Here is a 26,374-nt window from a genome sequence, read left to right as displayed (position 1 = left end):
GTAATAAATTATAAACCTTTAATAAAAGTTTTAGAATGAATCAGATACCCTATACCTAATAAAAGAGACTTATTATTCAAAAATTTATTGCAAGTTTGACATGAACTCTGGTTTTTGGCAAATTCAAATTAATGAAAAGGATCGTTACAAAACTGTTTTCAATGTCCCTTTTGGTCATTATGAATGGAATGTTATGTCATTTGGATTAAAAAATACAACATCAGAATTTCAAAGAATTATGAATGACATTTTTCGTGATTATCAATCATTTACCATTGTTTACATTGATGATATTTTAATTTTTTCAAATTTATTAGTACAACATTTTTCTCATTTACATAAATTTTATAATATAATTAAATAGAATGGTTTAGTTGTTTTTATATCAAAAAAGAAATTATGTCAAATAAAAATCAAATTTCTTGAATATGAAATTTTTGAAAATAATATTTTACCAATTTCAAGAGTTTTAGAATTTAATTCTAAATTTGCTGTAAAGCACTCACCGGTCCCACAAATATGTATACAGACTATAGTCAAGTAACGTAATGGCGTGGATCACGATGCACACAGACACGCAAATGTACCGAAACGGAACCCGGACGTGTTCCCGTTTCATAAACCGGATTTCATAATCGCCGATACGTCCGGGACTTTTTTTTTTTTTGGTGTAATTGGAGATGGGTTCTCGTCTTTCTTTCTTTTCCTTCGGTCAAAATTAACAAAATAAAAAAAAACGTTTTAGCAACGAAACAACCACCACACCAAACAAAAAAAGAAGATAGAAAAGAAGAGAAAGTCGGCGTTTTAGAAAGAAACTCTGCAAACCCTAAAACGATTCCTCTCTTCGATTCTTTCATTTTGCCGTTGTAAGTATTCTATTTGTTATGTTATTTTTTTTTTGGTTAATTATTTTTCGGGTAGTCTCTATTTTGATTTTTTTTTTTTTTGGAATTAGTTTGATTATTTATTTGTTTGTTCGTTTATGTTTTATGAATTGTTTGAATAGATCGATCGCTGTCTGGAGACAGTGCGTGGACTGGTTTGTTTGGTTAATTGAGTAATCGATGATTTAAAGTATTGATTTAGGCACTGAATTTAAAAGCTTCAAGTTCTTGGAGAGTCAAATTATGGATTTGGTGACTAGTTGCAAGGTATTATATCGTTTTCACTTTGCTGTATATTTAATTTTTTTTTTTTTCCAAATTATTTAGCTGCTTTGTCTTGAATATTTAAAAATATATTCAAGAGTCTTTACTAAATAAAAGACTTTATTAATATATAAAATGAGTATTCTCATATTCTTAATATAATTTTTTGATTTTGAATATTGATAGATATTTCTCAATTGAAGTGTTGTGTATGTTTTACAAGGTTAATTGCTATTTAATGAGATATGGATGAGATCCTTAGCATTTTCGTATTATTTTTTAATGCTTTTATATGATTTGTTTAGTATTGTTTTCTTATGCTCTGTTGGTCTTTTTGCTACAAATTTGAATTTTTTATTTTATTTTGCTATATGTGATATTGTCATGATTTCTTATTATAATTTTAGATGTTGATTAATATAATTTCTTAAAAATATTTAATGAGCTCGAACTCGACGTCGAACTCGAATTGTGCTTAACAAACTTGTTGCCAATATAGGCTTAACGAGCTCGAACTCGAGTTTTTATAATGAATTAAATTCAAACCGAGCTTGAACTATTTATTGAACTGAGCTTTTTGCAAATCGAACTCGAGCTATTTTCGAGCTTAGCTCGAGCTCCATCATGAAAGCTCGAATCGAGCTCCAGCGAAATTTGAGCCTCTGCTAAAATTAAACAAACCGAGTGTGAATAAGTTGATATTCGGCTCGGTTCGGTTCGATTATAGCCTTAGTATGCATATCGCTTATAGTTCAGGAGCTTATTTGTACAATAACCCATATTGTTTATTGCTATTTCCTCTCCCACTCCAACTCCGGCTCCGGCCTCGGCCTGTAGTGTATATCATCACCACCAACAACATTTCCTTCATCTCAACTTATAAAAAAACAATCCAGCATAGCAATATTAGTCAAACTCCTACCATATTCACATTCTTCATCTCTTTCCTTTTTCTGCTCCTGGTATTGTCCATCGCCACCACTGCGACCGCAACCACAACCACCACCATCTTCTCCATCCCAACCTTTAAATCAAACAATTTTAGCTTAATCCATATGTACAACTCCAAAATGCATCAATCTTTATGATTAAGAGCAACACGAAGAAGAGGTAAATAGCAATAAATTAGATATTCTCTTTTCAGCTTTTCAATTATGTTGAACGATGATGGGCTGTATGGTTCATCAGATTGGATTTCTTAATAATATTGGCTCATTTGATAAATAATTTGCTGGTTTTTGCTCGAGATTACCCATGATTAGGAGATTGATGCTTTTACACGTTGAAGTTAAGTGCATTTGATGCGTGGATGCTGATATGGGTTCTGAGATCCTATTATCCTAATAACTGTAATTTGGTGATTTTTGGATAGTAGTAGGTGTTTGCTTGCAATGTTTTTTTTTTTTTGGTTTCTTTTTGTTTAGAATAGAAACGATGTTTGTTTTGCAGGAAAATTAGATGGAAAAGGTGGGAGAAATATAATTAGAGCATGACAACACATCAACACCATATAAGCTTTTTGTACTTTTCCTAGAAAAAAATAAAATCCCCAAAAACCTCTCTAGAAACCTCCTCCAGTTCAGCTGGTGCTGCCGCAAAATTTTAACTCAACAATCCTTACCTCTTCAATCAGTCCCTATTATATAAATGCGAAGCATCTTCGCCACACTTTCTTTAACTCTTCCTTTCTTTTCAAACAACGTCAAATCTAAACCTTTCCTTTTCCCTTCTGTTTCATTTTCTTCTCATGTAATTATGCCTCAGGTACAAATAATTTCATTTTTAGTTTAACTTCTCAATAGTTATATAATTCTTCAATAAACTTGTTAATTGACATTTGCAGAGAAGGCAACAGTGGAAACCGAAGCCAAGTCAGGATGGGGAAACCTCTACTTCCAGTCAGAGTTCGTCGATTGTGGCGGCCGTTACTGATAGAATAGGAGGTTTAAGTATAGGTGAAACTGTTGAGCAGAGTGATGGTCAAAAGGTTATATGGAAACCTAGGTCTTATGGAACAGTGAGTGGAGCAGTGGAAGTTGAAAATGTGGTTCCAAAAAGCAATGTGAATTTGAGTCAGCTATTTAAGGGTAATTTATTGGAAAATTTTACAGTTGATAATTCCACCTATGCACAAGCTCAAATTAGAGCTACTTTTTATCCTAAGTTTGAAAATGAGAAGTCTGATCAGGAGGTATGTGCTATTTCTACTTGTATGGTAAACTTACACCCTATTTCTCCATGTCTTTTATTGCTCTTATCTAGTTGATTATTTCTGTTAGTTGATTGTTTGTTTCTAATTATGTCTACAGATTAGGATCAGAATGATAGAGATAGTGTCTAAAGACCTGGCTACTGTGGAGGTAAATGACTTTTATAGAAGCTGTGTTATCAAATACTAATGTAGTTTTCTCTTCTTGTTTTTGGTCCTATTTTATTCTCGGTAATGTAATTGTTTATGCCAGGAAAACATTCATGCTAGATAATAGGTGCATACATTTAGGGGGTGTTTGATAACCCAATTTATCACTTAAAATTTAAAATTTTCAATTCATAATATGGACCAAACCTTAGAGTTTCAATCTATGAAGCACGGACGGTTAGCCTGCGCTATAAATATTTGCTAGCTGAGATAACCAAACTTCGGGGTTAGTTAAGTCCAAATTCAAGCCAGATGCAGGTATTTCTTTAGCTATATCCTTCGCTGATCAACAAGGTTCATGCCGCTTACTTATGCTTCCACTCTATCCAAGTCAAGGCAGATTGTCTGGTTCCGCCATAAAGGAAGAGAGAACCCGCTTCTATGGTACTTCATCAAAGATAACGACTAAAATTTACAGCGCTAGTGTCTATTCAATTCATAATATGGACCAAACCTTAAATTTTCAATCTATGAAGCACAGACTCAGATGCGGACGCAGACACAGGTACGGGTACGAGACACAACATTTTTTTAAAAAGTGAGATATAGATACGGGGGGACACGGCGAATTTAATATAAACTTATATAAATAACATTCATAAAAATTAAACTACACGTCTAAAACATTTTTCAACTCTTTATTTTCTTCCACTTCATCTACAAACAACAATGACCCAAATTTTTGTCCATCGAAGGGGAAAGAGAAGTATTGAATGGCTAGAGTTTTGTGGCTTGGGATTTATGTTTTATGTTCTTATGTTTTATGCTTTTACAATTTGACCCATTAGATTTAAAGTTATGTTTAAAAATTACCCATCAAGCTTGCCCCATAATTTTGCAAATTTTAATATTTCCCGTCTCCCCGACCTGTCCCCGCTTGAAATTAGAAAAAATAAATAAATTAAGGACACGTTTTTTGGTGTGTCCCATATGTGTACCTAGCGTGTCTCTGTGTCTAGGTGTCCCCAGAGTGTCCGACACGCATACGGCAAACCCCGAGGAGTATCGGTGCTTCATAGGTTTCAATCAAGTTAACTTAAAATGGTATACTAATGCCAAGTTATTGATTTCTTAATATTTTGTTGTGGTGTGACTATTATACCCGTTAATGTATTTTTAGATTATCACTAACAAACCAAAATATATTTATTTGAATTTTATGTCCTTTATATATTCTTAAATTGTTATTGACTTTTATGCTTTTGTTTTTATATATACATGAAAAAATATTTTCATTATATGATTATTTTCAATTTTTTTTTTTAATTTTAGTATAATTTCGAATATATATTTGGTGGTTAAATCTTAAAAATTAATGTTTATAATGTTCTATATGTCCAACCAAGAATTTTAGTCATTTTCAGTAGTTATAGTTATAAAACATATTGATTAGATTCTACATATTGATTAGATTCAGTACTTAAAAATCTCAGTATTTATTATATTCAACATTTAAATTTTCTCCATTTAATTTTCAGTTTTACCAAATGCCACCTTATTCATATCACATATAGTTGCCGTTGTTACTTCTAGGAATATCTTATCTTTTTGGCATTTACTACTTCTGATAGATTGATTTCTTAGTGTTTGGGTAGTCTTGATTGCAAGAATTCAATTCTCATGTTTGGAAATCTCATGGTTAGTGGAATTTAAATCTTTCAACTTAGAAAAAAAAAAGGAACTTTGTAGGCATTTTCAGAAAATGAAATTACACCCACAAGTGTCATGAATTGGCAAGGGTTCCATTCAACTGACTTTTTACATATGATATTTATTTCAAACAAATAACAATTGACTGAAAAAATACTCTTATATTTATTTCATATATCGCAAGGTATTTATACAAGGTATCTAGACCTATTTAAGGTAAGTCAACTATATAAGAATAATTACAGGAAAGGTAAGTCAACTATATAGGAATAATTATAGGAAATCAATACGGGAATATTACAGCTATAGTTCCTAAATAAGTATACAGCTATATATGCTAAGTCTCCCCTCAAGTTGGTGCATAGATATCATACATGCACAACTTGGATAATGATGCATAAAATGAGCCACTAGTAACAGGGTGAGTCATCACGTCAGCCAACTGATCTGCACTCTTAATGTAAGGAACTTCTATCATACCAGAATCCAGGTTATCCTTGATATAATTCCTGTCAAGTTCAATGTGCTTAGTTCGATCATGTTGAACCGGATTGTTAGCTATCTCAATAGCTGCAGGGTTATCATAATAAAGTACCATAGGTTTCTTTGGACCAAATCCGAGTTCTTTTAAGAGAATTTTTAACCAAGCAAGCTCTGTGGTTGCATGATGAAGAGCCTGGTACTCAGCTTCTGCACTAGACAATGACACCACATTCTATTTCTTACTCCTCCAAGTCATTAGATTACTTCCAACGAATGACACATAGCCTAAAGTAGATTTTCTATCCAATTTAGAGCTAGTGTAACCCATAATATCCAAGTGCCCATGTTTGGAGAACATAATACCTTTACCTGGGGAGGACTTCAGATAAGCCAAAATACGATTCACTGCATTCATGTGTCGATCACTTGGATTGTACATAAACTGACTGACAACACTAACTGCATATGATAAATCAGGCATAGTGTGGGTTAGATAAATCAACTTTCTCACTAGTCTCTGATATCTCTCCTTGTTAGTCGGAACTTGATCAGGATAGATAAATAGACCATGATTCACCTCAATGGGAGTATTTACAGGTTCACAGGCAGAATTACCAGTTTCAGCTAAGAGATCTAAAATATACTTCCGCTGGGAGAGAAAAAGTCCTTGCTTGGATCGAGATACTTCAACACCTAAGAAGTATTTTAGAACCCCCAAGTCCTTTATCTCAAACTCTTTGGCCAAGCAGTTTCGAAGTTTCTCTATCTCACTAGCATTACTACCTGTAATAATCCTGTCATCAACATAAACAATAAGCAAGGTAATATCATCATGCTCCTTATAAAACAAAGTATGATTTGCCAAAGCTTGCTTAAAACCATACTCCTTCATTGAGTAGCTCAACTTCCCAAATCATGCCCTTGGCGATTGTTTCAACCCATACAATGCCTTTTTCAGCTTGTACACCTTACCTCCTCCTGATGTAAATCCTGGAGGAGGATCCATATACACCTCCTCTATCAAATCACCATGGAGAAAAACATTTTTTACATCAAACTGGCGTAATGGCCAGTCTAGATTGACTGCAAGAGATAGAATGACTCGAACGGTGTTCATCTTAGCCACAGGAGCAAACGTCTCTTGATAGTCAATCCCATAGGTTTGAGTGTAACCTTTGGCCACCAGTCTAGCCTTGTACCTTTCAATTGTCCCAAGTAGAATTTTTTTGGAGAGCCTTCATTTCCTCTTCCATAGCAACCTTCCACTTAGGATTTCCAAAGGCTTCCTGAAAATGACTAGGAATAGACACAGAAGACAACTGAAGAGCAAAAGCTAGATGAGCCTTAGACAGACGATGATAAGAGGTAAAATTAGAAATAGGATAAGTGACATTAAAAGATGACTTGGAAAAACCCAACCTATCAGGTTCTCTACGTTACGAGGGGGATATCTCCTACCATGATCGTGATCCATAACTTGTGGATTCAAAATAGCATTTTCTAATGTTACAGGACTAGAATCTTTCTCTAAAGTTGAAGTTGTAGGAGAGGGAACACATACCTCAGGGTTAATAGTAGAAGAGTCATCCGATGGCATGGTAGTATCATCAAGAGGGGCACTAGAGTCAGGAGAAGGCATAACAGTGGCATTCTGTTTTCTTAAAGCCCTAGCAACCTCAAGGATATGACGACTCCTACGCTCTGCTATACCATTTTGTTGTGGTGTGTAGGCACAAGTTGTTTGGTGTAGGATACCATGTTCTAGGAAGAAATTAGTAAGAGACTGATTTACAACTCACGACTATTGTCATAATGAAAAACTTGGACCTGAGTATGAAACTATATGACAATCATTTTGTAAAATTGAGAAATCACCTGTATAACATCACTTTTAGATTTCATCAAATATACCCAGCTCACGCTAGTGCAATCATCAATAAAAGACACAAAGTATTTATGGCTTGAGGCAGATGGAGTAGAAAAAGGACCCCACACATCAGTATAAACACATGAAAAAGGAATAGAACTCTTATTGAAACTGGTTTTGAAAGGAACACGATGGTTTTTAGCATAAATGCATTGTTCACATCTTAGACTAGAGATAGCAACATTGTGAAACAATTTAGGAAATAAACCCTCTAAATAAGAAAAAAATGGATGCCCCAAACGACAATGCCATAAAAGAATCTTTTCTCTATCAAACGATTCTCTCTCAACTTGAAAATCATGGCTAGGTTCAGATTTAAATTTCGTAGCCCCCTCTAAGTAATAAAGACTTCCTCTTTCCTTACCCATGCCAATCATCATCTTCGTACGTTTTTCCTGAAAGACACAATGAGTAGAATCAAATATTGCAGAACAATTAAGACTTTTGGTAATCTTACTAATGGAAAAAAGACTATTAGAAAGATCAGGGGCAAGTAAGACAGATGACATTGAGAATGTAGGAGAAATTGAGACATTCCCAACTAATGTAATTGGCATAGAAGTCCCATTAGCAACCTGTACAGACTTAACAGGTGAAGACATTGGAGAGGCAAATATAGAAGAATTACTAGTCATATGGTCAGTAGCCCTTGAATCAATAACCCAAGTGTTAGAAGCAGTAGAAACATATGTCAGACTATAATTACCTTGTTGAGGAGACATTTGAGAGACATGAGAAGCAGAAGGTGGAGAAGTGTCAGTAACAACAATCTGAGCAGATTTCTTATTTTTCTTCTCAGCTTGTTTAAGTTTATACCACTTCGGATAGCCATGCTTCTTCCAACAAACATCTACTGTATGCCTGGTACTATTGCAATAAGTGCAGAAGCGAGAATTGGAAGCAGTAGAATTCACAGGAACAGAAGGAGTCACCTGAGAGGTGCTCTTTTGGATCATTAGAGCTGAAGCCTCAGAATGATTTTCTGTTCCCATGGTGACTTGTCTCTGCACTTCACGACAAACTAAAGAGTAGGCTTCTTCCAAGCTTGGTAAAGGGGAGGTAGCCAAAACACGACTACTAACTTGATCCAAACTGTGATCAAGACCTGCAAGAAACATATAGATGCGGTCCTCTGCAATACACTTCCTTTGTTTCTCAATATCAGCAGCACATGTCATGTCATTGGGCCTACGATAATCAAGCTCCATGAAAATTGAAATTGTAATATTCTGGGAGAGGTCGACCAACCTGGCGCAATTGAAATGACCTCTTCATTAGTTCATATACTTGGGAAGAATCAGAAACATCAAGATAGCTCCTCTTAGCCGCATCCCAAACTTCTTTAGATGTCCCACACTGAAAAAAGTGTGACATCAAATTATTAGTCATGGAATTAATAAGCCAAGACTTGACAAGGGCATCTTCAGCTTCCCATTCATCATAGCCCGGATCATCTTCTGTAGGTGCAACATTTCTTCCAGTAATATAACCCTTCTTCTTCCTGCCAGCAATATGCATCTCTAAGATCTTTGACCAAACACGATAATTAGAACCATCCAATTTAATATGAATTGGAGAAGAGCTCTCATGAATGGTCACCGTCGAGAGTTTCTTTCTATCAGGAATCTCTTTGTTGTTAGTTTTAGTAGACATTGCAGCTAGATGACGGCTAGGGTTTGAATAAAAGAAGGCAGCGGAAAAAGTCTGCAGTTAGATGACGGCTAGGGTTTGAACAACAGAAGGTAGCGGAATTTTTTTTTCGTTTGCTCTGATACCAAAATAACAATTGACTGAAAAAACTCTTATGTTTATTTTATACATCTCAAGGTATTTATACAAGATATCTAGACCTATTTAAGGTAAATCAACTATATAGGAATAATTACAAGAAAGGTAAGTCAACTATATAGGAATAGTTACAGGAAATCAATACAGGAATATTACAGCTATAATTCCTAAATAAGTATACAGCTATATATGCTAAGTCAAACAATTAAGTTTTTTTTTTTTTAAATACTCTTGATTAGTTGGTTTTGTTGGCATTGACATTTTGAACAGGTCACACTTAAACATTCTGGGTCTCTTTTTATGTATGCTGGTCACAAGGGTGGAGCATATGCAAAAAATAGCTTTGGAAATATGTAAGTTCTTAATATCCTTTACTTCTCTTTTCTTTATTATCCTTTTTGATTTAATTCTTTGGTTCTTTATTTTTGTTGTTTGGGACTTTTTAACTTCTCAGTTTATTCTTTGGTATTAAACTAATTGTTGGCCACATGTTTGATTGCTGCCTTGATCACCAAGAGTTGCTTTTTAATGATTGCATCAAGTGAATATAGTTTTTCCACTGTAGATACACTGCTGTTGGTGTCTTTGTTCTTGGACGGATGTTTCGTGAGGCATGGGGAACTACAGCTGCAAGAAAGCAAGCAGAATTCAATGAGTTTCTTGAGGTAACCTCTGAATAGTATTTTTGATTGAATGAAAGTAGAACTAAATCTTAAGAGGTCCCGTTTTAACTTGCCCCATTTTTCTTTGTCAATTCAATTTTGATTGTTCGTGTAATTTTGCTCTCCTTAGTCCAGCATCTTCTTTGTTTAATCTTTGAACAAGATTCAAATCATGAAGTTCTGTATATGTATAATGCCCATTATCTTTATTAAGGCTTGACTTTCTCTGAGTTGAAGTTGATCTAATTTCTATTACGTTTCTAGCTAGGTTATCATTTAGTCTCTGAATTGGAATCTGTAACTGTAGGGGCATAATTGCTATAATCTTATCATTTACCTTTTAGTGTTGTTTCTTCTTTCAGAGAAATCGGATGTGCATATCAATGGAACTGGTGACCGCCGTTCTAGGAGACCATGGGCAACGTCCTCGAGAGGATTATGGTAGTATTTTTTCAAAATATTTTATCTTTTTAATTTTCAACTAACAACTTATAATAACTATGGAGGATTTTCAAGTGAATGGGTTCTTGTCACACAGTCTAATTTTTAAAATATACTTGCACAATGTCTGCTTTTGTCTTAATGGAATGATTTGGATATTGTGATTTAGGGTAATAAGTAAAGGATTGGGTTGGTGCATGCACATGCATAAGTTTTTGGTGGCAGTATAACAGTTGATGAACTATAACATGGAAGCTATAAGTTATTTGTGGTTATGGTGGTTGTAGTTATTGGATTGGCATCTTGATGTTTGCTTTACATCATAGGATAAATCAGTCCTTTGCAACTGCCACTTAAATTTTTCTTGTTATTCATATGCTTGAAAGATTGTGCAAACACATATTGCTGCATGAAGCAAACCATTAGGTTATTGTCTTGCCATGTTGAAGGCGTTGGGTTTTGTACCATCAGGATCTCTCGTTAGTATTGGAATTTTGAAACTTTAGATGAGTGACAAATAATCATTAGTTTTAAATAATTGAGAATATATAAAATTATTCAGTGCTAAAGCGTAAAACACTCATAACATAAATTGAGTCTACGTGTTACTCACCTATCTGTTACGGTGTATATAACTAGTGCAGACAAGAATTACCCATAACATAAATTGCTTTCCAAAAGTGTTAGAAATTGTATTTGTCTCACATCAGTAAGTTACTGAGCTGTTATGGTGTATATGTGTGGATTGGGCACCCTCTTCCTTTGAGCTAGCTTTTGAGAATTAGTTCTACCTTAAGCCCATTTATCATGGTATCAGAGCTGGATTTTTGTCTGCAATAATGGATTTAGATCCGACCAATTTGCATGTCACACTAAGCGTTAAGGAGGTTGTTAGAAGTTGTATTTGTCCCACATCACTAAGTTACTAGACTGTTATGGTGTATATGTGTGGATTGAGCACCGTTTTTCTTTGAGCTAGCTTTAGGAATGAGTTCTACCAAGCCCATTTATCAAGAAGGAAATAGATTACGGCCTTGGTTGTTGACTCTAATGTAGTGAACATAATTTCATGCATTTATTATATTGCTTGGGAACAAACTTTTACTGTTCTCTATCTGTTTGCAAATATTGTCACTTGGTTTGTCCAGTCTCTTGGATCCCCTTCAATTGTCTTGCTAATGCTTTCATGACCTATTATTTATTACAGCGGTGGTGACAGCAGTCACAGAATTGGGCAATGGAAAGCCAAAGTTCTACTCAACTCCTGAGGTGATTGCCTTTTGTCGGAAATGGCGTCTTCCCACAAATCATGTTTGGTTGTTTTCAACAAGGTGATAATAAAAAAATATGCATACTCAGTGAGTTATAAGAATTAGGATAGTTAATTAAGATGCTATACGATAGAGTTTCAAGTCATTGTTTCTAACTATGGACTTGTGTGTTAATGAAGGAAATCGGTGACATCTTTTTTTGCCGCCTATGATGCATTATGTGAAGAAGGAACTGCAACCACTGTTTGTAGGGCTCTCGATGAAGTTGCTGATATTTCTGTTCCAGGTGCTTAACTTAAATTATCTTTGATGATTTTTTATCATTCAATTGGTTGTTGGTCCAATTATAGTTTTTAATCAAAAGTGTCTTAGCCTTTTATAATATCACTGAACTATTCATTAGGGTAATTGTCATAAATAAAGCTGTTTTGACTTCAGTTTTCAGAATTTACTGGCAAACCATCCTGGCAACAACCTTATAAGTTAGGGCATAAACAGCAGGATAGTCTGCAAACATTTTGGGAACGGCCCAAGCTATACTTCTAAACATGCACACAACTACATATGTTTCCAGGTGATGTAGGTTGTAAACATAGAACTTCTGAGATAATAATGAAAATGAGAAGATGCATGGTGTAACTGTACGCTTCTGAAAAGATGGTGCCTGATAGTAATTCCATTTTTTCATTTCTCTGCTAACATCTTAGCGTTTTGTAATCAAAGCCTGAGAAGTGCTGCTGTTGTGCCATTGGAGATACTCATATCTTCTACCACCGAATTGACTTATGTCAATCTGTGCTTTAAATGAATTATTAACACGAATGGTCTTGTATCCTTGGTGGGATTAGTAAAACCATTATAAGCTACCATTTTTGTTTGTATTTAAATGAGTTGATTTGTTGTATTTAATTAAAATTTCATGGATATGCAGGTTCAAAAGACCATATAAAGGTGCAGGGTGAAATTTTGGAGGGTCTTGTGGCTCGTATCGTAAGTCATGATAGCTCAAAACACATGAAGGAAGCTTTGAGAGAATATCCTCCTCCACCAGCTGAAGGAGGTATGGTTCTTTGCCCTGCGGTTGAAGATTATTTCTGCTTTGTGTGAACTTGACATTTTAGGCAACTGATTGTCCGAATGTTGCATTCTCAATATTTCCTGCCTTTCTTTTTTTAAATAAAACAAATTTTGAAAGGGTATTGACAATTAGAAGGCATCTAGGTAAGACTGATGAGTATATCACTAGTAGTTGTATTTGTTAGCTTCATGTAAGATTGAGGTATACACAATTCATGCAGAAGACATTTATTAAAAACACATTCAGCTTTCTCAATTTTGCACCGAAAATAAAGTTAAATTTCCTCTCTTTGTCTCTCTTGATCAAAATGGAGGTTTGGGGGGTTGATGTCCCTATTTAATCTTGGAAAAAAATGCCAGGTGTTTATTTCAGTTTTAGAGCACATATATAGTGGGTTTCACTTTGAATACGGTCTTAAAACTCCCATGAAAATAAATCAAGGTAGACCTACATGGAAGTTTGCTACTAGATGAAATTAAGTTTAAAGAGAATATTTGGAACTGGGTCCATATTGTCTTGTTTGGGTAAGTTGCTATACTTTTGTTGTCTTGGTGAAGTTGAAAATAAGTTTGTAATAATATGCAGCATAGCAAGAGGATAAACTATTGGAATATTCAACTGTTTGGACTCTGATGATATGGGCAGTCATAAGTTGTCTGTAAGTTACATTCTGCTGAGAAATGTTTGAGTAAAATAGAAATTTGAAATCATTTTTCCCTCCATCATTTAAGCTAGGTTTCCGTTTTTCATGATAAAACTAAAGTACATTAAAGTGAATGTGCAGCATAGTGGAGAAAAAGTACGGAAAAAAGGTTGAAAATAGTAACCAATGGATACAGTCTCTTAAAGAATGAATAGAATGAGCTCCTATGCCTAAGAATCATTCACTGTTGAGCTAATCAGGGTTTGACTGGATGTAGTTCTGTCTGTTTTCACCCTCCTGCTATGCCCTGTTATGAATAATTAATTATTCTGTTTCTTACAATTGCTTCTGCAGATAGTTCTTTTCTGAATCTCCGCTAAAATTATTGGTCCTATCTAACACCCTGTGTAATTAGTTTCCTGGTTCCAATTTATTTAGCTCACTTTCATCAACTTGCATGAGCCATTGTATGCATTACCCTTTCCCATCTTGTCCTCCAGTAATCATTAAATGAATTTGCTTAAGATTATTTTGATTGTTTGGAATTGTATCCAAGTAGATGAATATTATCTGCTAGATTCCCAATTGTCTTTCATATTTCATAACTTAATGAGCCTACTTTTGTCTGGTCTTCTAATTTTTCTTTACACTTCAGCTGAACTTGATTTGGGACCAAGTCTAAGAGAAATCTGTGCTGCAAATAGGACAGATGAAAAACAGGTACTTGGTAATATTTTTTAATGTGAAGTAGTGTATTAGATTTTCTTAGAAATGTAGGTTGTGATGGTATAAATTGGAGTATTTGTCAAAAGTATCTGATGAAATATAATTTTTTTCATTGTCAAAATATTATTGCAGCAATTAAAAGCACTACTTCAGAGTGTTGGCTCTTCCTTTTGCCCTGACCATACTGACTGGTTTGGGATTGATGGTGGTGATACCCATTCAAGAAATGCAGACAGATCTGTTGTTACAAAATTTTTACAAGCTCATCCTGCTGATTTTTCAACTACCAAGTTTCAGGTTCATCCATTTTGCTTGCTTCCCCCCACCCTAAAGTTTTGCTCTCCCTTTTTCTCTTGTAACAGTAGCCTAATGGAAAATGGCAATAGCCGTTGCTTTTAGGTTTTGTTCTAGCTGCTTGATTATGGTTTGTGCATTGTCCACGTTTTTGCTAAGACAGGTGCTTTTTGTCTCTCTTAAAATGATTTTGCTTCTTCATTGAACTAAACCAGGAGATGATACGTTTGCTGAGAGAAAGACGCTTCCCTGTTGCTTTTAAATGCTACCATAACTTCCAAAAGATTGATTCTGTATCGAGTGACAGCCTTTTCTACAAGATGGTTATTCATGTCCATAGTGACTCTGGATTTCGGCGATACCAAAAGGAGATGAGGTTTTGTTTGATCATACACTCTAATTTCTCAATTTGCGAGGATCTTTATGATAAATAATGCTAGTTCTCTCTTCATTATCCATGTTATGCTTTTTTTATTGGAAACCTAACTAAAGCCTTGCTATTTGTAGGCACAACCCATGTTTATGGCCATTATATCGAGGTATAAATGTTTGTCCCAACTTTTAGCTTTAATACCAAAAGTAAAAGCAAGTGTGTCTTGGCTTATTTCCCCTTTCTTTCATGAAGGGGTAAAATGTACATGCAATATATTTAATAATCTTTTAGGTTAACTGGGGTACATGATTCATTTCTATTTATTTCTATCATTTCCTTAAGTTGGTTGGTGATAGAGATAGGAGGAAAAGAAGTTAGGGCGAGGGTTGGGAAGTAGCAGGAGGTGGGACCATGGAGCATAATGAATTATTTGGAATTTGTTTCTGACACCTATATATTTACTCAGGTTTTTTTGTTGATATTAATTTATTCAAGGCCAATAAGGAGGGAGTTGCTGAAATTGCAAAACACGAAAAAAACATAGGGGAAAGTGTAAATCACAGTGATTCCATACTTCCAAAGGATGGTTTAGCTGATGAGGATGCAAATTTAATGATAAAATTAAAATTTCTTACGTATAAGGTATGTGCATATCAACAATTTCCCCTTGATGTATATTTATAAAATGAAGTATCAGTCTACTTGATGCCCGAAGGTCAGTAAATTTTATGTAATAACACATTCATTGTTCTTTTGAAACACAGATGCATGGGGTTCACTGGGGAGGATTAAATAGAACCCTTTTAGTGGCGGAACTTTGAGGAATGTTTGCTACCATTTTCCTATAAAAGTTAGTTGAAGCTTAAACACAAGTTTAGAAAAATATATTCCCAGTTGTCCTTGATCACTTTGGCTCTTAAAATTGTGACTTTGTTCACTTGTTTTTCTACTTGTTAGAAATTGTATTTGTCCCACATCGCTTGGTTATTGGGCACTTATAGTGTATATAAGTGGATTGAGCATCCTCTTCCTTTGATCTAGCTTTTGGGAATGGGTATATATCCAAGCCCATTTATGCTGGTATCAAAGCCGGCCTTTTGTCTGCGATGATGGGTTTGGACCCTTCCCATTTGAATGTTATGCTGAGCATGAGGGAGGGTGTTAGAAGCTGTATTTGTCCCACATCGCTTGGTTATTGGGCACTTATAGTGTATATAAGTGGATTGGGCACCCTCTTCCTTTAAGCTAGTTTTTGGAAATGAGGTCTACCCAAGCCCATTTATCACTACTCAAATTTGAGCCATGTGGTGGAGTTCTGTTAGTCCAAGACTGGCTGACTAGAATTGAATTATCAACCATTATTCCGGAACATCCAGTAATTCTATATGTTTGGCGATAACAATTGCGGGTTTGAATTTTAAATTTATACAAGCAACACCTAATAAATAGTCTAGAGAGGGAGATAGTGGTTTGCTTGGCTGCTTTGAGGATTTTAGAGAAGTGCCTTTGACTTTTATTCAGCATAGCTTATGGGTGCTTCTTTCTTTTTGTTTTTCCTTTTCCTCTTTTTCTATCTGTTATTTTGGGTTATGCATTTTCCTATGTCTTATTCTCCTTCTTCTTAGAAAAAAATCTTAGGAGAGATTTTGTCACTTGAGGAGGAGGGTCCAAAATTGACTTTTGGTTTTTGTATTTTGTTTTACATCTAAACTTCATCTGTGATCGGCATATTAAATCTTCTTTTCCACCGTAGAGATCATTAGTTCTACATTGGGACTGTTTATTCTATTCTAAATGGATTGAACGAGACATGTGACTAAATTTTTTATATAGTTAAGGACCTTTTTGATCCGCAATGGTCTGTCAATTCTAAGCAAGGATGGTCCATCTGCTTACAAAGCCTACTACCTAAGGTAAGTTTTTATTTCTTGTCTTTAGTAATTTGCATAAAAAACAAAAAAGCATGCCACTTTGTTAGTGATATCAGGCAATTTTCTTGGTGTTTCATATGCGCATGATTCGTGGTGAATTTTTCTTAAATACTTCCCGTAGAGATATAGGATGTTTTATTTTCATTGATTTGCCCATGCTGACTAGGAATTACTGTAGCACCCCAATTCTTGATTGAAAATACATGGTTAAATTTTGTTTGATTGGTTCACAAATTGGGCATAGGAAAAGAATGGAAATTAAGCAGAGGGAAAGAAAAGAAAAGAGTTTCATTTTCCTTTTTTTGTTTGGCTATCTTGTCAAAGCATGAGAGGCAAAGGGAAAATAAAAAGATTTATTAAGGTGTATTTCTTGCTGTTGTGCACTTATTGTCATGTCACCATACTTATTAAACATAAATGATATACTTGTAATTTAAATCTTTGCATGTGTTGTTTTTGTGATTTCCTCTCATGGCATCAGAGGTATGTTGGAAAGTACCATTTCTGCTTTTTCTCTCCTTTATCATTCACATTTTAGTATACAAACAGAGAAAATAAATGAATTTTCTTTTCTTTTCTTCACCTTTCTCTTTTTTCTCTCAATACAAACAAAGCCTTAGGCCTCTATTTGTATCATGGATTATGGATGCAGTAGCTTGACCAGTGATTCAAATTCTATCATAATATGTGAACTGCAAATTTTATGCTTTCTAGATTGTCAATTGTGCTGTACTTTTGCTACTGTGAGAGAATTATGACTTTAGTCTGCTTAGTGCTCTTATATATTTTAAGACTTCTCTGAAATTTTTATGTTTTAGATTGCGGCCAAATCTCTTCTGCTGAAATCTTTATTTTTATTTTTATTTTTCCAATTACAGGCAAATGAAAATATGGGGTACCTCAGCAGGAAAGCAGAGAGAACTCAGCAAGATGCTTGATGAGTGGTAGTGTATTGTGCTTCTTTATTTGAGCTTGAGTTCCTTTAATTTTTTATTTCAGTGCGGTTGGTTAGAAAGGGAACTTTTATTTTCACATTAATAATCAGGGCCGCATACATCAGAAGAAAATATGGAAAGAAACAACTGTCATCCTCGACATACCTGAGTGAAGCTGAGCCTTTCCTTGAACAGTTTGCAAGTAGAAATCCAGAGAATCAGGCTCTGATAGGATCTGCTGGAAGTTTAGTCAGGGCTGAAGATTTCTTGGCCATTATAGAAGGAGGCAGGGATGAAGAGGGTGATCTTGAGACAGAGCGGGAGGTGGGACCTCCAAGCCCTATTTCCTTGGTGAAGGACACTGTTCAAAAGAATGAGGGTTTGATAGTATTCTTTCCAGGTAAAACTACCAGCTAATTGGTTATTAGAGAAGTTTTTGTTTAAACTTATGAGCTGCTTGTTTACTCAAGAGGAGATTAATTGCATTTATTATTTTGTATTATCTGAACATTTGTTGATTTATCATTTTAATTTATAGATATTCAAGGAATGGATAAGGCTTTATGTTGCTCTTTTTTCTCTTGGTATATCCATGCTTAGCTTTTTTCTCTCATTATTTTGGCAACTAAGCAATGCGTTTCACCATGTAAGAACACATTCTTACTGAAAAGAATCCAATTATTGGGCAAACTTTGGAGTGAATATTTTAGATATTTCATAAAATATATCTTATAGTCCCTTCATACTACAGGTTCGTCATGATACTTACCTCCAAATTGCATTATTCAGGAATACCTGGTTGTGCTAAGTCTGCGCTGTGCAAGGAGTTACTAAATGCTCCTGGAGGACTTGGAGATGATCGGCCAATCCATAGTTTGATGGGGGACCTTGTCAAAGGTATGAGATATTATGGAGCAAGAATGCTAGCCACTCTGATCAGTGTGGTTCTGGGTTATGGCTGTTGAAAGACAACTTGAATTTTGCATATTGAGAGGCTATAGAATTTTTGCTTTGACAAATAACTCGATTTATGTTTTTGTATCTCGTACGCAGTTGTGTGTAGTTATATTGAAGTTGTTGATAATCATCACCATTGGTTTATGGCTAGTTTATTGTGCATTAAGTACTAGGTACTGCCAAATAATTAGTTCATTATATAAGTTTGCCCATTAGGAAGCACAAACGGTACGTCTTCTCAGAAACTTATGCAACAACTCATATGACTTGCACAAAATTTTTGTGGTGTTAGCAATGTTCGTTCTTGATGAATAATCTTCATCATATTAAACTATTGCTGGATGAGTAGCTTACCGTTATCCTTTTTTCCATAGAGAAACAGAAACCATGATTCAGAATTTCATTCATTCATTGTTGATTTGAGATATGGCAACTGGGGAAGTGAACATTCAAAACATGTATTGCTTACTTGTCATGCATATAGATTTTCATGTTCCAATTGGATGGAAGTGTCTTTGACTCTGGTCTGGATTTCATATCACAGGATTTCTATAACCAGTTTCTCTGAAGTCTGCTTTTGCGCATGGCTAAAAGTTACTTGTTCTGTTTATCAATAATATACTCTTGATTGATAATAGGATATGCAACACATCTAACAGAGTCTTGATTCTTTTATTTTTTTATTTGGCAGGACGGTACTGGCAGAAGGTTGCTGATGAGCGCAGGAGAAAACCATATTCTATTATGCTTGCTGACAAAAATGCACCAAATGAAGAAGTTTGGAGACAGGTAACTTGGCTGTCATTGAACTAGTTAAATAAACCACAATGCTCTGAGCACCCAAGGAAGACATGGATAAATGAAAGGGGTCTGATTGTTGCTGACCCCTGCTTTACCAGCATACTACTTCTCTGGCTGCGAGTCATAACTGCAGATTTTCTTTAAAAGCAGCTTTTTGTATAATCCAAGATAGTCATTTTAACTAGAGGCTTGAAACCTAGATGGATGCAGATTACTTTGAATTTATTTTTTCTTCAGCATGTGGTTTTCTTTTAAAGTTGGTCTGCTTGGTTCAAATGCAAGACATCTGGAATAAAGGATATAGTTGATTCTAGTCTTCTGGATTTGCTCTTTATTTCCATCTGTGTTGATGTTGATAGGTGGTTAGTTGAGAAACATTGTGCGTCTCATCTTATTAAAAATGAACTTCAAGACCCGTATTTTATGATAGCTTTTCCTGTTGGATGCAGATTGAAGATATGTGCCGCAGAACTCAAGCCTCAGCTGTTCCTGTTGTACCTGATTCTGAAGGTTATCATCTCCTGCTATCAAGTTGCTAACTTGTAATGTTATGATATATAATTAAGAACTTGCAGTGCCAATTTTGGACATAGTCATGTGGCTGTTTTAGTGATGCTGTATGTGCATTTTTGTCACTTGGAACTTGTTTTCAAATTCCTTCTTGTCTCGTATTGTGAGATTCCAATGCGCACTGGAAATTAGTTTTACTTCCTTTTAGAAGTCATTCTTAACTTTCCACCTTCTAAAGGCATCTTTTGCTTTGCAGACAGATTATAACTTTTATGATTTTGGGACATCATACTGACTACATGATAGGATAGAAAAATGCAACTGACTGCTATAAATGCCTATTGACTATTTTTCCTTTTCTTATTTGTTTTCCCTGATCGGTTGCTTCATCAGGTTGACCTACAGTCTTTATCAGAATAATAAATGAATAAAATCCACACTAATTGTTTCTAATTACTTCTGCTTCTTCAGTATGCCATATGTTTCTATTTTCTGGTAACTGCAATTATTGGTGCTCCTTTGATAAATATGTGGATGCTTCGTAAGGACATAAATGTATTTGTACGTGTTCTTTTGGTCGTTTATGATCACTCCTTAATTTTGGATGATAAAGGACATAAACACCGCATTAATTTCCACCTTGGTGCTCCTAGTAACCTGAAACAAACTTGAGTTCTGCTTGCTTTTCCATACAGGGCTGGGTGTTTTGTTTCAGTTTTACTCAATTCAGTTTATGCCAGCCTTCACTTTTTAGTGTTTTTTGCTGATTAGTCTTTTGATTTTCATGGTTATCTTTTTCTAGTTTCTTATTTAACATTCATGTTGGATGTTAAATTCAGGAACGGATATAAATCCATTTTCTCTTGACGCATTATCTGTTTTCATTTTCCGTGTTCTTCAACGAGTAAATCACCCGGTACTCATCTTTGCTTCTTCCTTATCAAAGCTTTCTAAATAATTGCAAAATAAATTCTGGTTATTTCTCCAATGCCCTTCTTCATTTCAAACTTTTTAGGGCAATCTGGATAAAGCATCTCCAAACGCTGGATATGTCCTGCTAATGTTTTATCATCTTTATGATGGCAAGGTATCTTATTTACTGCTGAATCATGTCTCTCTGCCTATCTTCTAGAAATTTTTGACCTGCTCCTCGTGTTTTCCAGAGTCGAAAAGAGTTTGAGAGTGAATTAATTGAGCGCTTTGGATCTCTAGTGAAGATGCCATTGCTGAAATCCGATAGGTAAAAATAAAGTGAACCTAAGACATTCTCAAATTCTTTTACTAGCGGCTAATGTTTTTATGATCCTTGTTCTCAAGGAGCTCAGCTGGTGCCTTGTTGATGGAGATTTTTGCATGCTGCTTTGTTTCTTTTTTATTTCCATTCATTCAATTAATTTCTTGCACCCTGTTTGCTTGTGCAGGAGCCCTCTGCCTGATCCTGTGAGATCAATTTTGGAAGAGGGAATAAATCTTTACAGGCTGCACACCAACAGACATGGCAGGTGTGTGTTGTTAATATGATATCTACTCTGATTTCTCTTTTTTGGCTTTGCATTTTTCTGATATGATTTAGTCAGAATAGAATCATATCGGCATTAGGCATGTTGCTTTTCATGTAGAATGTATAATACTGCTGATTATGAAGGTCTTTATGCTGGTAGAAATTCTTAAGAAAGCTAAAGGGTTTAGATTTAAGTATTAAAGTTGGCTGATTTGCTACCTTCATGGGTGTTCACAGTTGTTCATTCTTTTTCCAAGTTCCTTTTGTTTCTGGAAAAAGATAAAAAGTATTAACAAATTTGATTTTTACATTTAACATACTCAAGACTCCAATATAAAGATACCATGGAAAGCTAACATTTTGGCATTTTAAATTTTTTGAATAACATAGAACACTTTCTCGTCATATAAAGTCTATATTTGCTCCAGAGTATCTATGTTTCCACCATTGACCAACATCCCATTCAATCATGTCTGTTATGGGATGCGATTCAAGCTATTCTTGTGGTGCCACTTGTATCGTTGTGACTTGCACCCCATCTAATGGGCATGTTTTACTGGTTATCTTTACTATGTGCTTAGATTGGAGTCCACCAAGGGGTCATATGCAAAGGAGTGGGCAAGTTGGGAGAAACGATTGCGAGAGGTTTTACTTGGCAATACTGAGCATCTGAGTTCCATTCAGGTTTACATCTTATATCTTGTCTGCTCAGAAGTGCACCTGTGGGTGGAGGGAGAGTGCTAGGTCATTTCTACTTTTGATGCCTAGTGAAATATCTGTACAGACTAATTTCAAAATGCTTGAATGCTCAAGCCCCTGACCCCAAACTTTTCTCCCCTCCCTCCCTGCCCCATCTCCCCTTCTTCCCTATTTTCTTAGTGATGATGAATTCGTTCCTGACATGTATGCACACAGGTTCCATTTGACTCTGCAGTTAAGCAAGTTTTGGATCAGCTAAAGAATATTGCTAAAGGTGAATACATAACACCAATTACCGAAAAGAGGAAACTCGGAACAATTGTTTTTGCTGCTGTCAGTTTGCCTGTTAGGGAAATCTCCAGTTTCCTCAACAATGTAAGCAATAGCTTTTCCTTTCTTATTTTCTTCAAATTGGATCTGCAATGAAGTTTTCCTCAAGTTATATGTAGATTTGGCATTATAATGTTTTCCCTAAGGCAAGAATCTTCTTGGCTGACCTATCTGGTAAATCAAAGGTAGTCAATATGTAATATCCTCATGTGAGGAGTTCTCCTTTTTACCTTTGTGTTGTTTCTAGTCAAGACTCTACTTTTATGTACAGATTTTATGTCTTGATTTAATGGATCAAAAGATATATTCTTGCACAATACTAATGATCGCATTCCTTGTGCAGCTGGCTCAGGAGAACTCTAAGGTTCAAGCCTTTCTCCAGGACAAGGACATTGAACACAACCTTAAGAAGGCTCACGTGACCCTTGCCCACAAAAGAAGCCACGGTGTTACATCAGTAGCAAGTTATGGATTGTTCCTCCACCAAAAGGTTCCAGTGCAATTGACTGCACTTCTCTTCACAGACAAAATGGCTGCACTGGACGCAGAACTTGGGTCTGTAGACGGTGAAAATATAGTTTCAAAAAATGAGTGGCCCCATGTTACCATATGGACTGGAGAGGGATTAGCAGCCAAGGAGGCCAACATGCTGCCGCAATTGCTCGCTGAGGGGAAAGCTACTCGTGTTGAAATTGAATCACCTATAACCATATTCGGCACGCTGGAATTTTATTGAGTTCATTTGTTACTTGTCCCAAAATTGGTTGATCAGGAATTGATTGGAAACCTGTATGTTTTTAGAGTACAATCTGTTACAAAATTTTGCAGGTAGATAAGAGTTTCTTTAGTTGTTGAGAAATTGTGTATAGGCGGAAGTGAAGCAAATATAATTTTCCACTGCCCCTGAAAAAACAGCCTGAATTTCTCTCCAGTTTGATTTTCGTTGACCTGCTTGTCTTCCTTCTTGTCTGTCTCGATTCTTTTTCTGCGGCTCTTGCAGATTTACTCATTCTGACAAGTGTCGGGACCGTGGTCGTCCGTCTCAAGTTTGCCACAAGTTCAAAGACACAAGCATCAAGGCGAGCATACTCCATTTGTTCATATGTAACATTCCATTCACTCTCCCTTGGTTTGGGGATTACTTGCTGCAGAAATCGACGCACTGAAGCCTTTAATCCCATCCTTCGAATATCCCTATCATGATAAACTTTTGAAGCCCAGTAAGCTACATCCTTAAACAAGCAGCATGGTTTTTCTAAGTTTTATCAAATTGATCAGGTGAAATTACTTTTAAGTTGAGATTTACATTTCGGCTTAAATAAAAGACAACATATTTTCGTAATAGATCAGCAATAAAAGCAGAGAACAATAAAGAGTAAGAATCTAATTGTGAAGAGAAGTGTTGGGTGATAGTATTTGTTGTTGGCTCCTCAAAGCTCGAAGGCGATGGATCCACTGATCCTGAGGAACCCGACCCGCCCAATCAGGAGTGTAATCGGAGAAGGAAATCCCACGCATGGCCTCGATAACACGAGTAGCATTCTCTTGAGACAACGGAGCATTCCTTCGATTCTCATCCTCTAAATGCTCGCAAAATAGCCGATTCAGACGCTTCTCTCACTCTCTCCTCTTCCTCATCCTCTTCTTCCTCGCTGCTGCTGCTGCTGCTCTGCTGCTCTACGTCGCCGTTTAGATGAAGACAGCGGATTCCGTTCTCCGCCCTAGAATCTTCATCGGAGTTGGCTTGTTCGGGATCGGAGTCATCGTCAGCAAGTGGTGAGATCGGCTGGTAGTATTCAGGTGCTACATCGGTATTCGTGTCGCAATCGCTTTCAGTATCATTGTTGTCTGCAATACACATCGGTGTAGTATTTATGGATCGAACAAAGAAATATTCGTGAAAATAAAAATTATACAGAAAAAATGAAACCAAAATGATAAAATAAACATAAATAACCTTCAATGAAGTTCGTTGTAGCGTTCATTGCTGGAAATATAAGATAGGTTGAGGAAGGGCGAGAGTGCTTATGAAAGACAAATTAAAGTTAGGGCCGAACCGAGAAGTTTATGACCCGACCCAGTAAATTATGTTAGCGTCATGGGTTAATCAACTTGGGTCAAGCTCATGGACTTCTGAGATCGGGCTATGTAATGTAAATGGGTTGGGTCAAAATTCAGTTTTGGTGTAAACAAAATGTAATAATTTATTAGGAGCTTTTCATAAATATTTTAAAACTAATAAAAACTATTATTTTTATTGTATAATTTTTTTTTAAAAAAAAATATCTTTTAACTGTTTTTTTGAAAATATGATATCGTTATTTTTTAATAAAAGAAAATAAAAAACTACTAATACCATATTCTTTTAAAAATAAAAAATTATCTTTTTTATATTTTTATATAGTAAAAATAAAAAAAATATCTACACCATATTTTTAATGAAAAATAAAAAAAAATATAGATATTTTCTAATTAATTTGATGTTAAAATTTCATAAATAAATATAATCTTACTAGAAAAACTATTATACTACATGTTTTATCTTCCTCCTGCATTAGACTTACTCAATTATTGGTTTTATCACTATTATTATTATAGTTCGTATTAATTAATTGATTAAGGTTAAGTATACTTAATTTGTTTGTTAATTGGGTCTTGATTTATGTAGTGCCAAATAGCTTTCGTTGTCATGATACCGTTGGTATGAATAAGAGCTATGGCCAATCACATTCTATATATATAATTAAGACATTTTAGTAATTTATTTGTATGTTTTATATATATATATATATATATATATATATATATATATATATTATCTCATTTTATTTTTATTATTTAATTTTAGGTGACAATAGCTAGAGAGAGAATATGAGTAAAAAAATGTATAAATGAGTTTTAATTGGACTGCGGCTGTAAAAAGCTGAGAATAAAGACACGTGGACTACCAAAATTGCAAGCCCAATCGAATTTATCAAAGCCCACAAAGAGAAAAATAATTAGTTATAATATAATTAAGAATAATTATTTTTTAAGTTGTTTATTTTGTTCAATGTAGTTAAGAGAATAACTATAGCGGTGTTATACTGAGAGAAAAACTCTGAAAAAGAAATTTTTATAAAAAAAGTAGAGATTCTTTAAACAAAAGAAGAGAATCGACCTACTATTCTTCTTTTTGCAAATTTTCTGCAATTCTTTTTCTACAACACTTAATTCTTTTTCTACAACACTTAGTTAGTTTTGCATTATTCTTTCAATGATCAAAGAAGATGATCAATCTTCTTCATCCCTTAAAGAACTTCTGAATTATGAAAGAACTTTAATTTTCTGTTTTATATTGGATTAAGTATGTTAGGCTAAATTCCATAGTTTAATTTGGCTTTTTACTTATATACGAACCTTACATATTATGAGTTTAATAAATGATTTCTTTATCTTCATACATGTATTAGTTTAATCTATTATTATTGATTGGCCATCATATCAATTTAATAGTAATATTTGTTATAAAAAGTTTTAGGTTAAAAATATTAGGAACACCATCTTAACTTTAACCTATGTTAGTATAAAAAATCTAGGTTGCATCATTACCTTGAGTGATTGAGAAAAAATGCAAATCAGTATCTCATTCATTATATTTGGACTTAAAGTTAGATAAGGTGACTACTAAATATAAATTGGAATAAATGATATTTTATCATATAGTTTTCATTAATCATTCAAATTGCATATTTATTTTCTTATTTATTTATCTTTTTTATAAATTTTAAAACTATCTTCAAACATTGAATTAGAAAATAAATG

General features: G+C 34.8%; 1 protein-coding gene and 1 pseudogene across 8 annotated transcripts; one reads left to right on the top strand and one right to left on the bottom strand.

Annotated features, from left to right (window-relative positions):
- The first annotated feature begins 568 nt into the window (after window positions 1–568).
- LOC8286019 (tRNA ligase 1-like) lies at window positions 569–23,429 on the top strand. 8 transcript variants are annotated; one of them, XM_048377743.1, is made up of 29 exons: window positions 576–869; window positions 1,090–1,154; window positions 2,601–2,915; window positions 2,995–3,342; window positions 3,461–3,511; window positions 9,689–9,771; window positions 9,984–10,083; window positions 10,443–10,521; window positions 11,729–11,852; window positions 11,972–12,078; window positions 12,724–12,852; window positions 14,169–14,233; window positions 14,372–14,536; window positions 14,749–14,909; window positions 15,041–15,072; window positions 15,373–15,548; window positions 16,740–16,819; window positions 17,716–17,781; window positions 17,883–18,172; window positions 18,562–18,669; window positions 19,421–19,518; window positions 19,980–20,040; window positions 20,880–20,956; window positions 21,056–21,127; window positions 21,204–21,280; window positions 21,462–21,542; window positions 22,123–22,225; window positions 22,457–22,615; window positions 22,914–23,429. In XM_048377743.1, exons 3-29 carry the CDS (start codon window positions 2,799–2,801, stop codon window positions 23,304–23,306), a joined length of 3,402 nt encoding a protein of 1,133 aa, XP_048233700.1. In that variant the 5' UTR covers window positions 576–869; window positions 1,090–1,154; window positions 2,601–2,798; the 3' UTR covers window positions 23,307–23,429. The 8 variants fall into 8 exon arrangements, 7 of the variants coding, with proteins under 7 accessions (XP_048233706.1, XP_048233700.1, XP_048233702.1 ...); XR_007216944.1 differs by lacking the exon at window positions 22,123–22,225 and having other exon boundaries at window positions 569–869; window positions 22,914–23,250; XM_048377749.1 differs by lacking the exon at window positions 22,914–23,429 and having other exon boundaries at window positions 569–869; window positions 22,123–22,285; window positions 22,457–22,597.
- Window positions 23,430–23,830: 401 nt separating this feature from the next.
- On the bottom strand, window positions 23,831–24,835 carry LOC8286020 (annotated as a pseudogene).
- Between the last annotated feature and the right edge of the window lie 1,539 nt (window positions 24,836–26,374).

This window comes from Ricinus communis, chromosome 8 (assembly GCF_019578655.1).
Source record: "Ricinus communis isolate WT05 ecotype wild-type chromosome 8, ASM1957865v1, whole genome shotgun sequence".
NCBI classification, from domain to species: Eukaryota; Viridiplantae; Streptophyta; class Magnoliopsida; order Malpighiales; family Euphorbiaceae; genus Ricinus; species Ricinus communis.
This window is presented reverse-complemented; position numbering and strand designations above follow the sequence as displayed.

Coding starts and splice junctions, on each gene's coding strand:
- LOC8286019 (XM_048377745.1), top strand. CDS start 2,799: ATGCGAAGCATCTTCGCCACACTTTCTTTAACTCTTCCTTTCTTTTCA. Junction 10,522..11,728: donor ACGTCCTCGAGAGGATTATG/GTAGTATTTTTT, acceptor TATTTATTACAG/CGGTGGTGACAGCAGTCACA. Junction 22,616..22,913: donor TCTCCAGTTTCCTCAACAAT/GTAAGCAATAGC, acceptor TTCCTTGTGCAG/CTGGCTCAGGAGAACTCTAA.